Genomic DNA, 14,702 nt, shown 5'->3' on the forward strand with positions numbered 1-14,702 from the left:
ATGACCATAGCTTGTACTTGAAATTAGGGTAAGACATGAATACATGATCAATTGACTTCAAAATCGTGAAATTAACTTTAAAACATGCATGATCATAAATTTTATATCAGCCCATACATAATTCATATAGATAATATCATTAGCAAGTATTATTGAAAATACTCATAATTTTCATCATGAATCTTAAAGATCAAAATAGGAGAAATCATCAAAATAGACTCATAATCATACTTTGAATCATAATTTATGCAATAGGAGTAGAGATCATAAGACCCATAAAATACCATACTTTAATTTGATAGAAAACCTTGAGAAATTTATTGGGCTTCATGGATGAAAGAATCCATGAATCAATACCCACATACCTTAAGTGAGAACACTAATTAATTTGGAAGAACTTACGAGTTTTGATGGAGAGTTTGAGTGAATTTGTTTGAAGTCTTCAATTGAGCCCTTGAGAGTCTTTTATATAGAGAAAAATATTTGAGTAGGTGAATTTTAGAAGAATGAATAGAATTACAGGTTTAAGTTAATTTATAGAGTTGAATTAGGCCCTAAAAATGTCTAGGTTCATTAGCTAACAATTTGGAAAAAATCTAAAACGCCCTTACCAAAAATCCAACTCGACCAGAAAATCCTTGTCAGGTCCACAACGCGGAGGCAAAAAAGTCCGTGATGCGGACTTGTCGCGCACCTTACTGGTTTGTGCAGTTTCTTAAAAAATCTATCTTTCGATCTACGAGTCCTAAAAATCCACCAAAACTATTTTCCTGTAGGTTTTAGCACCTTGATCAATATTTCAAACTCAGATTTTCCAAAAAAGATTAAAAATAATGCGTTACATAAATAGCCTAATTCCAAGGCATTCGTACGGCACTTGTGAGCATTTTTTAGGGATGTTACACTTGCGTGATCGACTTTAAAGGTAATTGAGATGATTATTTGTCTTTGATTAAGTTTGCCTATAATAACAATTATCACTCTAGTATTTAGATGGCTCCATTTGAGGATTTCTATGATAGAAGGTGTAGGTCTCTATAAGATGGTTTGAGGTTGTTGAAGTAGCCTAGATAGAGCTAGAGTTAGTTCATGAGGCTATGGAGAAAGTGTGACTTATTAGAGGGAGGTTGAGAATAACCCAGATCATAGGTAGAAATCCTATACAGATTTGAGAAGAAGAGAACTTGTATTTGATGTTGATGATTAGGTTTATCTGAAAATCTTACCTATGAAAGGGGAGATGAGGTTTGACAAGAAAGGAAAGCTTAGTGTTAGATATGTTATACCTTACAAAATTTTGAAGCATTTTGGTAAGGTAGCCTATGAGTTGGATTTGCCCGCAGAGTTAGAATCAGTGCATTCCGTGTTTCATGTGTTCTTGTTGAAGAAGTTCATTAGTGATCTAACATCAGTTGTGCCTTTAGAGAGTGTTTTCGTGAAGGAAAGTCTATTTTATGAAGAGGTCTCAGTTGAGATTCTTGACGATCAGATTTGTAAGTTGAGAAATAAGGAAGTTGCTTCAGTGAAAGTCCTTCGAAGAAATCAATTAGTTTAGGGAGCTACTTGGGAAGCCAAAGCAAATATGATGGCCAAGTTCCCTCATCTCTTTCCTTCCAGTTCAATTCCAACGTAAGGTAATAGTCCCTCCATAGTATTTCCCTTCAGATTCGTGTCTTTCAATTATTCTTTTGTTTAAATATGCATGCATGTTCATGAAATTAATTCAGTCTTCATGTTTTAGTTCAGTGTCAGTCACTTCATTAGTCTTCATGTTTAGCTTATTAGTATTGGGTTGCAGATTCCTTTCCCTACTATTTTTACTCTAATTAAACTCCATTCAAGGAAGAATATACCTAAGAGAGAGATATTGTAATATCCCAAAATTTTTTAAGTCCATACAAGATCTTGAAAAGTTCAGAAAAAATAGTCCAAGAAATTCTCTATGTTTTACTGCACCTTCTACTGACCATATAAACCTCCACGAGCCGTAGATCGGCTTGTAAAGAAAAGCACTGGAAAAAAATATTTAGCCTGGGTTTCATGGAACCTCTTATGAACCATAAATCATATTACGAGCCGTAAATAGGTCCAGTAAAACCAATCATTAGAATCGAGAATTTCCTTTGTTTTCTTCAGATGCTTTTACGGTTTGTAGATTATTCTATGGTCCGTAGAACGCACATGTAGAAGACTTTCTACAACTTTTAATTTAGGGACGTTTTGATCTTTTCCCATTCTCTTAATCTATATAATACATCATTTCGGACTATTCTAAGTGAGTTAACCGATTCTTATCAGTATAAACCCTTCCCTCTCACTCACAAGTCCCAAAATCCATTTCTTCCTTCTCAAGTTTCTTGTCAAGCAAGAAAAAGGGTTCCAAAGCTTCAAGTCTCCATTTCAAGAATCAAGCCAGGATTTTTATCCCAGGTATGTGGAATTTCATCAATGGGTATCCCTTCACCCATTGAGTGCCAAAGAAACCTCCGATTTTCAAGTTTTAGGAATTCTCCAAACCTTGAATTTCTATAATTTTCATGGGTTCTTATTTCAATACAATTCTTCCTCAAGATTAATCTTCAATTGCATGATTTTAATTATAATTCCATATTTTTAATGGTATTTTACATGAACCCTCAAGTATACAAGTATTTTCATGATTTAGAATTATGATTCTTCATAAGCATGTTTTAGATTATCAACTTTTCATGATTTATGATGCTTTCAGATAAAGTATTTTTAGCATATTATTAATTCAGGAGCTACTTAGAATTTATTAGTTATCATCATAATTCACTATTATTAGATTATTACTATTTTCAGTTTAATTGCATGTATTTTATGGGAATTATACTTGGCACCAAGCGGATTTAGGGATAAAGAATTCTGATAAGTGTCAATAGACCTTTAGTGGCAATTCCTAAGTCCTAGAACTACATTTCACAATAGGATTTATCTCAAATAGACACTGGCATAGTGGATTCATATTAGCTCAGCTTCAGCATTTATATCCTGGCAAGTATATTAGGCCTTTTTGATGAGAATTATACATCAAACTCAATATTGCAGCTCATATGGTTATATGTTAGTTAATAGTATCTTCCATAGTCTGTTATCGGTTATTGTTTGATCAAGTATTCAGGTATTTTAGTCCAGTCTATTTAGTTTTCATGTTATTTACTTAATCATTGTGTCATTATATTTTACAGATTCAGTATGTTCAGATGTCATATTTATTATGCCTATTTCTCATACTCAATACATTTAAAGTACTTACCACATACTTTCTACCTATATTGTTTGATAATATAGGTTTTGAAACTCAGTATTTTACCCACGGTTAGTACAGATCCAGTCAACATTGCAGCAGTCTTTGGCGAATCGTCATTCTCTGAGGGCAACCCTTATGTTTCATTCAGTACTATTATTTCAATTTTCAGATAGTTGGATTTAGCTAGGGATTTTTCCTAGCAACTCATATTAGTAGAGGATTTCAGACAAACAGCTAGATTCAACTTGTATTACTCTTGCAGATATTTGTCTATCTCAGTATATGGGCTTATAAAGATATTTCAGTTTAGATTTCACATTTATGTTCAAGTTTTTATTTATTGTATATCTTATTGTTATTTTAGACCACAAGTTTAGCTTGGGGTTACTTGTTGATCTAAACACCATGTCGCGACTAAAGCTAAGTCTCGGATCATGAAAAAATCTTAACAACCAAATTGATAAATGCCTATCAAATTTGATTTAGTTTGGCTTTAATAATTTAAAAGTTGAATAAATTAGTTTGATTTTGATTTTAACCAAAAATTGATCCAAATGAAATCTTGAACACCCCTAATTTTAATTGCTCAACACAGGTCTATAATAGACCACAAAATCATTCAACACCAAAGAGTGGTAGAGATATAAAATACACTGACCATGTTGGCTTCTAATAATGCCAAAACAAGTGCGCAGACACCACCAGGATTGACCACAATGCAGAGAAACTCAAGAATTTATTCGGAAGGCTGAGGCATATTCAAAGAGTACATAGCTAACAACTTAAGAAGGGACTTCAAGGTTGGAATGCCTATACTGGAATTTATTAACGATGAAATCAGAACAAACCTAAAGGAATTACATACTTATATGAATCAAATATTAGGGGCATCTTTGATCTTAAGCGGATTGGTTTCTCAAAGTTACTCACAACTTTTATACAAGGTTAATGCGACATCAAAACCTGTTTTGAAAAGGTTCAGGATATATGTACCAAAATTTAATAGAATAAGTATCTTTACTAGCACATCTTAGATTTTACATGGTTGTCAAAGGGATTGACTTGCTAAAGATGAGATTGAGTCAGTCTTAGTTAAGAAGTTCAAAGAAACGTTGTCCGAAGGAGCGCTTGTATGGTACTCTTTATTAGTTGAAGATTCTATTAATTATTTTAATATGCTTGCAAATTCTTTTGCTATATCCAAAAGGGTACAACCCAGTAGAGCATATATCTTCAAATTGTGCAAGGAGACTCTAAATCACTCTGGTTATTCCTTATTAGCTTCTAGAGAAAAATGAGCTATTGCTAATAGAACTTCAAAATTGAGCAAGGCAACTCTGATTCACTCTTGGACATCGTTACTACATTCCATAAGAAAAGGATGTTACTATCAATGGTTTTGAATGACTGGGCCACATAATTTTTTACATAGGGTTTGACCTCAAAAAATTCAATCACCTCTCTAAAGTTGAAGGAAAGTTTGATGGATTTCATGCTATGACTTAGGCCTCTTTACACAATTAGAATGAGTCAAAAATTTGAGTTGAGGATGAGTTCTGCCGATTTCATAATAAGGCTGTTAAGGTATGGGAATCAAACTCAATGTTTGTAATTGCTTCTCTTCGTATCATTTAGCACAAGGACAAGTTTGAGTCAGGATTTTCAAACTATGGATATACCTTTATTGGACAGATAGAACGATAGAGACTAAACTTATAAGGGGTAGAGACTGAACTTATAAGGGGCTACAAAATAAGGAGGTGGTTAGTTCCTCTACCTCAATTTACACAGTTGAATATGTACTGAGACTCTCAGAGTACAACTTTAATTTCAATCTGGTACAGTTGATCTAGAGAATGAAAAGCATAAAAAGGTCTGATTCTCAAAGCGTATAAGGTGTAATCTCGACTTTAGTGACTGAAACCTCTACTGTGATTTTCATGGGTTACATGGACATAGAATTAGTGACTGCAGACATCTCTGGGAAGAGGTGTCTATATGATACTCGGAGAATTTACACTCTTTTTATCCGTATATCTTTCATGTTTATATTTTTATTTTAAGGACATAGAATTACACTCTTGATTTATACCCATTTCCATATTTTTGGCATTTACGTAAGGTGTTTTGTCTATTTTAGGTTAGAGAGAATACATAAACTCTCTTGTAAGTAGGTTTCTTTTTAAAGATTAGGTACTAATTTAGGGGTACTTGTGTTTCTCTCTTTATGATAGGCTTGAAAATTAAGGCAGGCAAAATTCCATAACGAAGCAGAGAACCAAGCAAAGTGAAGCCCAAAACAAAAGAGAGGACCTTGTGAGGCCAAACCTAACGTGAAGTAAAAGAAGAACTCACAAGGCAGGTTAACACAGACCTAGTCAAATTCTGGCCTTTTTCTAGTTCGACATAGAGGTCCCTTTTAGGTTTCTTAAATATTATAAATATCCTTCCTGAGTTATTTTTAGTGATTATTGCAAATTGTGGAGGCATAAAGCAAGAGTGACTACTAAACTCTCTAGGGTTTACTTCTTTATATCTTTATGTAGCTTTATTTCTTCCTTATTCATGAATTATAACTTTTGTAATAAGATCTTGAGTGACCAAAGGTCCTCTTTCTAGGGTTATAGTCATACTATGAACGTCATATTCGATATATAGATTGTTATTGTATATTCTACCATTCATGTTTTGTTCTCTTTATATAATTAGCTAACAATATATAAACAGATAATTGCTAGAGGACCTCGAGAGATGGAATCTAAGAATAAAACATGGGTTAAAGGGAATAGGGTTCTGATATCGCCTAAATCACACCTTTTTAGTTATTATAAAGCTGTATCTGCCAAATATAGAGCCTAACAAAGTTAGGATCGAATCCCATAGAGATGTAATGAGAAATTATAATTTACATAAGAATTCAATCTTCCTTTACGACACCTTTTGTTGGTGTACGTTTGATGTACTAATACTACCTTTACGACACATTTTGTTGGTGTATGTCTATTTTAGGTTTTTTGAACTTTGAAGTGTGAGAATAACATTCATTCAACATCAACTTCTACCTACTTTGTCCTCCAATGGAAGTTGTGTCTATCTTTTTTATGATATTCCATTTTACTTTTCATTCGTATTTTGATAAAAGCTTTTGTACCTATATAGACTAGGTCCCTGGGAATGTTAAAGATTTTTTTTGTAAAGATGAATGGATTTTCTTATGTTTTTGTCTTACCTTGTTTAACTCAAATATAATTCTTTAAAACTTTTCTATTGGATGAGAATGGATGTTAAGAGTTTTTATATCAAATTAGAATCGAGTAGGTGCTTGCACAATCCAATCATTTGAATCAGGACATAAGGTTCGCTGTAAGACCCCGAAAGTTAAAAGGTTGGAACAAGGGGAAAATTCTCAGGGAAAGAAATTGACCTCAAGTGTAGGACTCGACCTATGAGTCGTGTGTGTTACTATGAGTTGTAGATGGAGGGTGCTGAGTAAAGTAACAATACTGAAGAAAGGCAGGGTCTACGAGTCAAGTTGACGACTCATAGATGCCTGAATAAATCGTATTATTCATTCATAGTAAAACTTCAAAGACTCCTAAATTGTAGGTTTTTGAAATATGCCGAACGAGTTGGTTCTATAACCCATAACCACGATGACGAGTCGTAATCACGACTCGTAGACATAACTCCAGAGGCTCCCAAAATCCCAAGAGATTCAGGACCTCCACGATAACTCAAGTCATATAGTTTAAGTTTAGTTTAAATGAAGGGTATTCATGTCTTTTTCCAAGTTTGGTTCAATGAACCTAGACACTATTATCACAAAGTTCAAGGCTATAACTACCCAACTCTTCAAAATTCCCTCTAATCTAAATCATTCTTCAAAAATCTCTAAGGCAAGATCAATCAAATTTCCTCAAGGCTCTCCTTCAAGTTTCAAGCTAGGGTTTCAATTTCACCAAGGTTCTTCTTCAATTCTGGGTTGATTTTAACAAGGTATGTGGGAATTGATCCATGGGTTCCTTTCACCCATGGAGTCCCAAGGGTTCCTTTCACCCATGGAGTCCCAAGGGTTCCTCAAACTTTTCTCTAAATTTCAATTATGTATTAACCCTAGTTTTGATGAATTATTGTGGTTGTTTTAATTTTATTTTTAGATGTTACTAATGATCATTATAAGCATGTTTCTACATGAAGTGCATGATTTCAAGTTATATTATGAATGCTCATGCATAAAGTTAATTTCGATCATTATTATGAAGTTCAAAGATGAGTTATATGAATGTTGATTATGAAGTTCAATGATTTTTGAAAGAAAGCTTTTACGAATGAAGTCGTGATCCATGATTTAATGATGAAAGTTATGATCATAATTAATTATGATCCAAGAAAGTTATTAATGTGTGATAAGTACAATTCTCACACAATCATGTTAAAGATGGTGATAAGGACAATTCTCACTGAAGTTATGGATTCTTAATGAATCACTAAAGTTAATGAGCTACTATAATGATTATTTTTATGATGAAGTTAATGATGATGTTTTTATATTTTTAATGAATTCCGTTGGGATATTGACTAAGCGCAGAGAGGACTTGTAGGTGGGTTCGGTCCGATAATGTAGTTAGTTATCCAAGAGAATTCTAGTAGTAACCTAAAGTCCCATAACTGTGTTGCCACCATAGGTTGCCTTATGGCTTAGCTAGTGGATCCACAAATAACTCACAAAGTTAAAGTTGTTCTCATGAATTCTATCTTGGCAAGTAGTCTGTCTCTTCTCGATGTGGGAGTTATGTCGGATTTTATGTTATAGCTCGCATGGTCTTAAGATGTCGGTTAAAGGTCTTATCCTACATAAGTTATATGCAAAGATATGAGATTTACTATGAAGTTTTATGATGCATTGACCATAAGTTTTATATGTTTTCAAGTGCTTTTAAGCTTTATTCATGTTTATTATGATTGGTCATGCATTCTATGTCATATTGACCATGTCCTATTACTTGTTCATGCATGTACCTTCTATGTATTAACGCATATTTTGCCTACATTATCTCATAATATAGGGACGAACGTTACTCACGTTCCTCACATTCGTGGCTAGAGTTGTTTTAGTTTTCAAGAGTTGGTGAGTTCTCATTCATCGAGGACATGACTTTTCTTCCATGATTGTTACTTTGATTTTCTTTCATGATTCAGGTGAGCTAGGAGTCTGTCCTAATCCTTATCAAAGTCTAGTATAGAGGCATGTTTAGACGTTTCAAGTTGATGTAAGTCCATTTTGGATATTTGGTTGGAGTTTACTTTTCTTTGACTTCTTATTGCTTTGTTTCTTCCGCATATCTTATCATGTGTCTTTAGCGTATGTATGCAATGTATGCTAAGATGGCTTGATTGGGATTCTTAGAATTTTGTAGCGCCGTGTTACGTCTAGGACCTAATCTTGGGTCGTGACATCCGCAGTAGCCACAACAACAAATCAATTGATCCAACCTTGATCATTATTGTCATAAGGCCCATGAGAATGTAATTTTTCCCTCTGCCCACAAGTTTCACTATACCACCACACATAATCCCAGGAAAATATAAGATTTGTAAGTAGGTCAATGAAAAGGATTGCTTTGTCTCAAGATCTAAAACCCTTAAGATAAGTCACGACTTTCCAAACACACGGCGCAAGCTGACCCAAACACAGTGCGAAGATATGATAACATGAGATGATCCCCTCATCAATTGCAGGGTCACCAAAGCCCATTTAGAATAGGTACATATAAACAAATGAATTACTAGGATTCAAGGTTGTAATGCTCACAAAATCCATGGGAGCAATGACTCGATATTTATCCTTTGAACACCGATAGTCAATCCAAATAGTAGGAATATCAAATTCTTTTAAAATTGAATCATAATAATTGACTGCTATATCTCGTGTCGCGAAATGGTTGCACGGTGAGATTTGAAATTATCTAGAAAGCAATAAATCTAGGACAATATTATCAACACCAAGTTTGTAAGGAACTCCATCACTCGTTTCTTTCCTTTTCCTCATACCACTTCCAAGGAAAGAAGACTTTGCATGTTCAAAAGAAGACAAAGACATTTAGGTCAAGCTCACGGAACATAAGCTGGAAATTCGCATATGAGAAGTAAGAGGGGAGCTCAGGACAAGAAAATGTGGAAATTTGAGAAAGAAATTCAGAGGTGTCGCAATGAATTCTCAAGTCGAGAAAAGTTCAAATGAACATAAGAATTTCTATTTTTATAGATATAGAGAAGGAAGAAGTTACTGTCTTGGGTGGAACACTTTTATCTGACTAGTGACCGAGTTACACATAGAGGAGCATTTAAGACGATGGGGCCAACACTTTTTTTCTTTAAAATAGATTCATCGTCAAGACCTATAAAGAATATACCACTTCTTGGCCACGTCTAGCGCCATACCCAAAAAGTGGAGGGACTATATGTATTAAACAAGATAACTGGAGTGCGTGGAAGCGTGAGTAGAGAATTGGATGGTGTTCAAATAAATGAATTCGTAGAAGTAATGAGATTTAGCCTGCAAAGAATTCTCAATGATGTGGCCAAAAGGACAAAAAAGATAGATATGCAAATATCATCGTACATATAGCTTGAGCAGGATAGAGGAATATTAGTTGGCACCACTAATAATATTGCCACATGGTCAACATCCATTGGAGATAGTACTTTAAGGCTTGAGTAGAGCTTTTTCATTGATTAATGCCCTAACTTTATAACTTATAATTAGTTTATTTCCCGAGTACATTTGTAACGGCAACCTAATTCCAAGCTATACAACATCAACAAATATATTTTCTTGTGCTCCAAGCTTTCTTTATTTACTAAGTCTTCATTTTATTACATTGATGTTCACTGAATCATTCACCGAGTTGAAGCAAGCAACTCCAAACTTAGCTCTCATCTACATCCACGAAGCTTAAAAACTTCTTTCGATTTTATATTCATCTACTCTAACATTATTGTCTCTTTTTATTTAGTAAAATAAAAATATTCAATTGCTAATAATCAAAGCTTAGATGTTAAACTAAGATACATGTTCTTAATCTCATATAAATTTAATTGTACCCTTGTTTCGATAAACAAGTTTACGTCTGGTCAAACCCAAAATAATACTTAAACCATAAGTTTTTTGTAATACATATTTGAAATTATAGAGAGTGTTTTATTAAAAGCAAAAAACCTCACGAGAGATAAGGTCGAAAAAGAAAGAAAGAAAAAGACAAAACAAAACAAAGATGTCATAGCCACGTTTGTCGGCAAGGACCACCACCAATTATCCTTAAAAATAAAAATTAGAGGGGGTATCAATACCACCACAAATTAGATAGGAAAACAAAATACAACAAAAGTATTTTTTTTGCGTCACTGTTTGACGTCACTTTACTGATGTCAAATTCTAGAAACATAAATTTAAATGTCTTATATTTCAACTTTTTTCCTAGTTGCGTTTGCTTCCTTGGAGTTTCCTCTCATGTTCTTATCTCTTTCCGTTTCCCAGTCACCCACCATATGTAAGATATAACCCTATCACTCCCCCATTCTCAGATCTTATACAAACACAAACTTTTTTTGTAAAAAATAAAATAAAATAAAATGGAGGATCTTCTTGGTGAAAACCCTCATAAAAGATTGATAAAAGAACTTGTTGAAGGAAAAAGTTTTGCAATCCAACTTCAAAGTCTACTTAAACAGCCTATTGAACACAATGATGGGGGTTCAGTCTCAGCTGACGAACTTGTTCTCAAAATCTGGGGTTCTTTCACTCAGGCTATTACTGAGTTAAATACTTTGAGTAATTCCAAGACTAGTACTTTAGCCCAGAACCAGATCGAGGAAGTTGATCAACCCGATTCGGGTGACCAACGGTCTAGTTCTGAATTGAAGAAGAACAAGAAGAAGCAAGACCGGAGAGGTTGCTACAAGAGAAGGTAATTATAGTACGGTACTTGTTTAATTAACTTCTATAGTATAACAAGTCGTCCTAATTAAGATAAATTGTTTATAAAAAGTGGATTAGTATATATGAAAAGAGGTGCTATTATTATTTATAACGATAGTGTAATTATATGGAGATCATCACTATGATATATCAGTTACTAACAAAGTGGAATTGTACTGTTAAAATGAAAGTTAATTGCCTTTTTATAATGGATGAATGTGACCTGAACATTGTGCACTATCGGTAACTATTAGTTAAACTCATGAAAATTAGGATGGATTACTTGGTTAAAAATATACTTACAATAAATAAAAAAAAAATAGTAGTTAATTAGATCTTAATAATATGTAAGTATTAAGTATTTATTATTTATTTTCAATTGGTATGCACTATGGTATTTGAGTATACCTAGCATAGAAAGTGGCGGAGTAAATATAAGCCCTTATAATTTTTGTGTATGCAACTTGGAGAATTATAGATCTGCAAGCCAAGGCAATTTGAATAGTCAATTGGATATCTTCTGCCCACTATGCACTAGCTAGAACATTGTTTAGTGCACACACAAGTCACTTCAAAGCTGAAGCAAGTTGCATTAGTGTAGTAGTATTAATTATTAGCTAGTTTCTTGAGACCTATATTATTTATAAATTTATAAATGCAACTATCAGTTCTATAATTATTTTTATTTGAACTTTTATATTATTATATATGTCCAATCAAATGAGAGAAATTATGTGGGTTTGCAGAAAAACCTCAGGTTCATGGATGAGAGCATCTGAAACAATGGATGATGGTTGTGCATGGAGGAAATACGGGCAGAAGAATATACTCAATTCAAAATATCCTAGGTATACACACTCAATCATGTCCAAATTAATTAAAGGGTTTAACTTATTATATACACTAATATAACAACATTGAATATTTTTATAACTGTATAGTATATTTTACTTCAATCTATTGTTATACAATTACACGTAATTATTTATTAGGGTGATCTAATTTTTAATATATGACTATTCGAGTATAGATGTCAAATTCTTTTCTGAAATTGATGTTGATTGATTTCGATCTTGTGATGATAGGTGCTACTATAGGTGCACCCACAAGTACGATCAAGATTGCCTGGCCACAAAACAAGTTCAAATAATCCAAGAAAATCCAATAATAATGTACCACACCACATACTTTGGCAATCACACTTGCAATTCAACAAAGATTCCAAGGCATAAATATAATTCACAATTCAATCATGCTATGCTGGAAGTAAAGCCAAAAATCCCTAGTAGTGGTTCAACAGTACTACTGAAAGAAGAAAAAGAAGAAGAAGAATCCAAGGGACAAAGTGATAATGCATCATCAATTGTGGATTCTAACTTATGGCAAGATTTTATGCCTTCTTCTCCCTCTGCTCATGATTCCACCTTGGCTGCTTATAATTCTTCTTATTTTGAAGAAGTCATCCCTTGTCATGACATGGAAGATTTTGTTAAATTTGGTGAATTTGAGGCCATTGAGTTTTGTTGATATCTTGTTAGTATTAATCCTTATGGCTAATGTTGTAAAATAAAATCTTTCACTATGTTGTTGTATTACTTTGGCCAGCAAGGACTTATTTTGTCAATGCTTCATATGAAGAGCAGCCTAGTTGTTGTTGATCTGGTCCTTTCGCAGAATGCCATGTGAGAGATTCACCAATGATATGAAGCAATGAGGAGGCATAAAGTTCCTCACAAGCATTTCCAAGCACAAATTGAGATACTGCCCTCCAGGTTATAATGAATTCCATCACAGCATCCATTACATCAGTCCCATAGTTCCACATGCTCGTTTTTATTGTAGGTGAAACAAGAGATTCATGATGAATAACGTCGAGAGAAAAAAATGATCCTAACAAAGGATTTAAAGCTGTCACTTTTTGGGCCACCTTATCAGGATCGTGGTCATTACATTCTATAATTAGACGTAGCTCCTCATAATGTTTGGTATCACCCTGGAGAGCAGACTTGAGGGCGTTTGTAACATAAGAGAATAACTTTGAATCTGTAAGCTCGATTGCTAATTCCATTCTTATTATGTTTGATACAATTCCTCCAGAAGTTGTACAGCAACTATTGTTGCCTTCACCCGTGTAAAACGTTTGTGGCAATTGTTTCTCTTGAGGAAGATAATCTTCAGAGGCATTCAATGATGCCATTGAATTTGTTTCTCTCCAGTTTTCTACTAGTTTCTTCTTTGTGTTGTTGTCTCTTCCTTTGAAGTTGAAGTTGTTTTTCTTCCTCTGCTTTTTTGGCCAGAGAATGCCATGTTAGGATTCTTTTGTGACATCTCTTCTTCATCTTTCCTTATATCAAAATCTGTGAGAGCATAATTGATTAAGAGTAGGATATGGTGCCTTACCTAACATGATAGTCCTGAAAGTCTTGTACTTGAGACCTAAATCTCTAGCAAAATTGATTACTTTGCTATCTTTATCCAATGGTTGGTGTATGGCTACAAGGCCATCAATTTTTGAATTTATTATTTTATTCATTAATCTTTTTGGTTCCTACCCTAACACTTTGATACTGGTGTTTGAAGTGAAACTCTTTATCTTTTGTTGCTTGAAGATAAGTTTCTTCCAATCATTCCCACATCTCCTTGGCAGTTGATCAGTCCACAATCAGATACATACTTTCTTCTGTCAAGGTGCCTACGATCCTACCCCTTAGCAACACATATATCTCCTCTCAAGACACAACTTTCTCAGCACCTTTTTCAGTAGAATGACTACTTTTAGTTGGTTCATTCTCTGTAATGAGATAAGTTTGTCTCATAACTTGAATCAACTGCATCATCCATATGCGATAGTTTGTTGATTTAAGTTTAATGGAGCAAGAGGCAATGAGGAGGTCAAGTCAGGAGATGGACAAAGTGTTAGTGGAGGTGGTCATTGCAGTTTGAATGTGTGGTTCCGTTTTGTTTATTAATATTAAGGGATAGCGGAAGAGCTTTAATGCTCTGATACCATGCAGAATTCTCAACAAAGAAATGAGAGAAATCAAAAATTGTATTGATAATTAAAACTATAAAGTACATGCTTCTTATATAGGAGTGAATTGTAGATTTCTAAGCTAGCTATAATTAGATTCCTACTACAATAACTACTACTACTATGATAATACTGTAATTTATAAATAATCTAATTCTAGTCTACTTCAGCTAGTACATGAAATAGTAGCTTAGTCGATATAAGAGTTTATTCCTAGTGTGACTCTAACTCTAGTTGTACAACGTGTTTCATATCTTCAGCTTTCCTTATCTTCAACACATAGTAACTTCTCCCTAATTGTACTTTTCTACTTTTGCTATACTAATCTCTTTATTTTTACTACTTTGAAGTGCATGAAAAAACAGGAAAATACCATAGAAATTAATTAACCATAAGCTTAGGATTTAATAATTTTTCAATGT

At 33.7% G+C, this 14,702-nt stretch overlaps 1 protein-coding gene across 1 annotated transcript; it reads left to right on the forward strand.

Moving 5' to 3' along the window:
* Positions 1-10,773: 10,773 nt before the first annotated feature.
* Positions 10,774-13,464, forward strand: LOC129896056 (WRKY DNA-binding transcription factor 70-like). The gene is made up of 3 exons (XM_055971874.1): positions 10,774-11,238; positions 11,996-12,097; positions 12,335-13,464. Exons 1-3 carry the CDS (start codon positions 10,904-10,906, stop codon positions 12,774-12,776), a joined length of 879 nt encoding a protein of 292 aa, XP_055827849.1. The 5' UTR covers positions 10,774-10,903; the 3' UTR covers positions 12,777-13,464.
* The last annotated feature ends 1,238 nt before the right edge of the window (positions 13,465-14,702 follow it).

The sequence above is a fragment of the Solanum dulcamara genome, chromosome 7, assembly GCF_947179165.1.
Source record: "Solanum dulcamara chromosome 7, daSolDulc1.2, whole genome shotgun sequence".
Classification (NCBI taxonomy): Eukaryota; Viridiplantae; Streptophyta; class Magnoliopsida; order Solanales; family Solanaceae; genus Solanum; species Solanum dulcamara.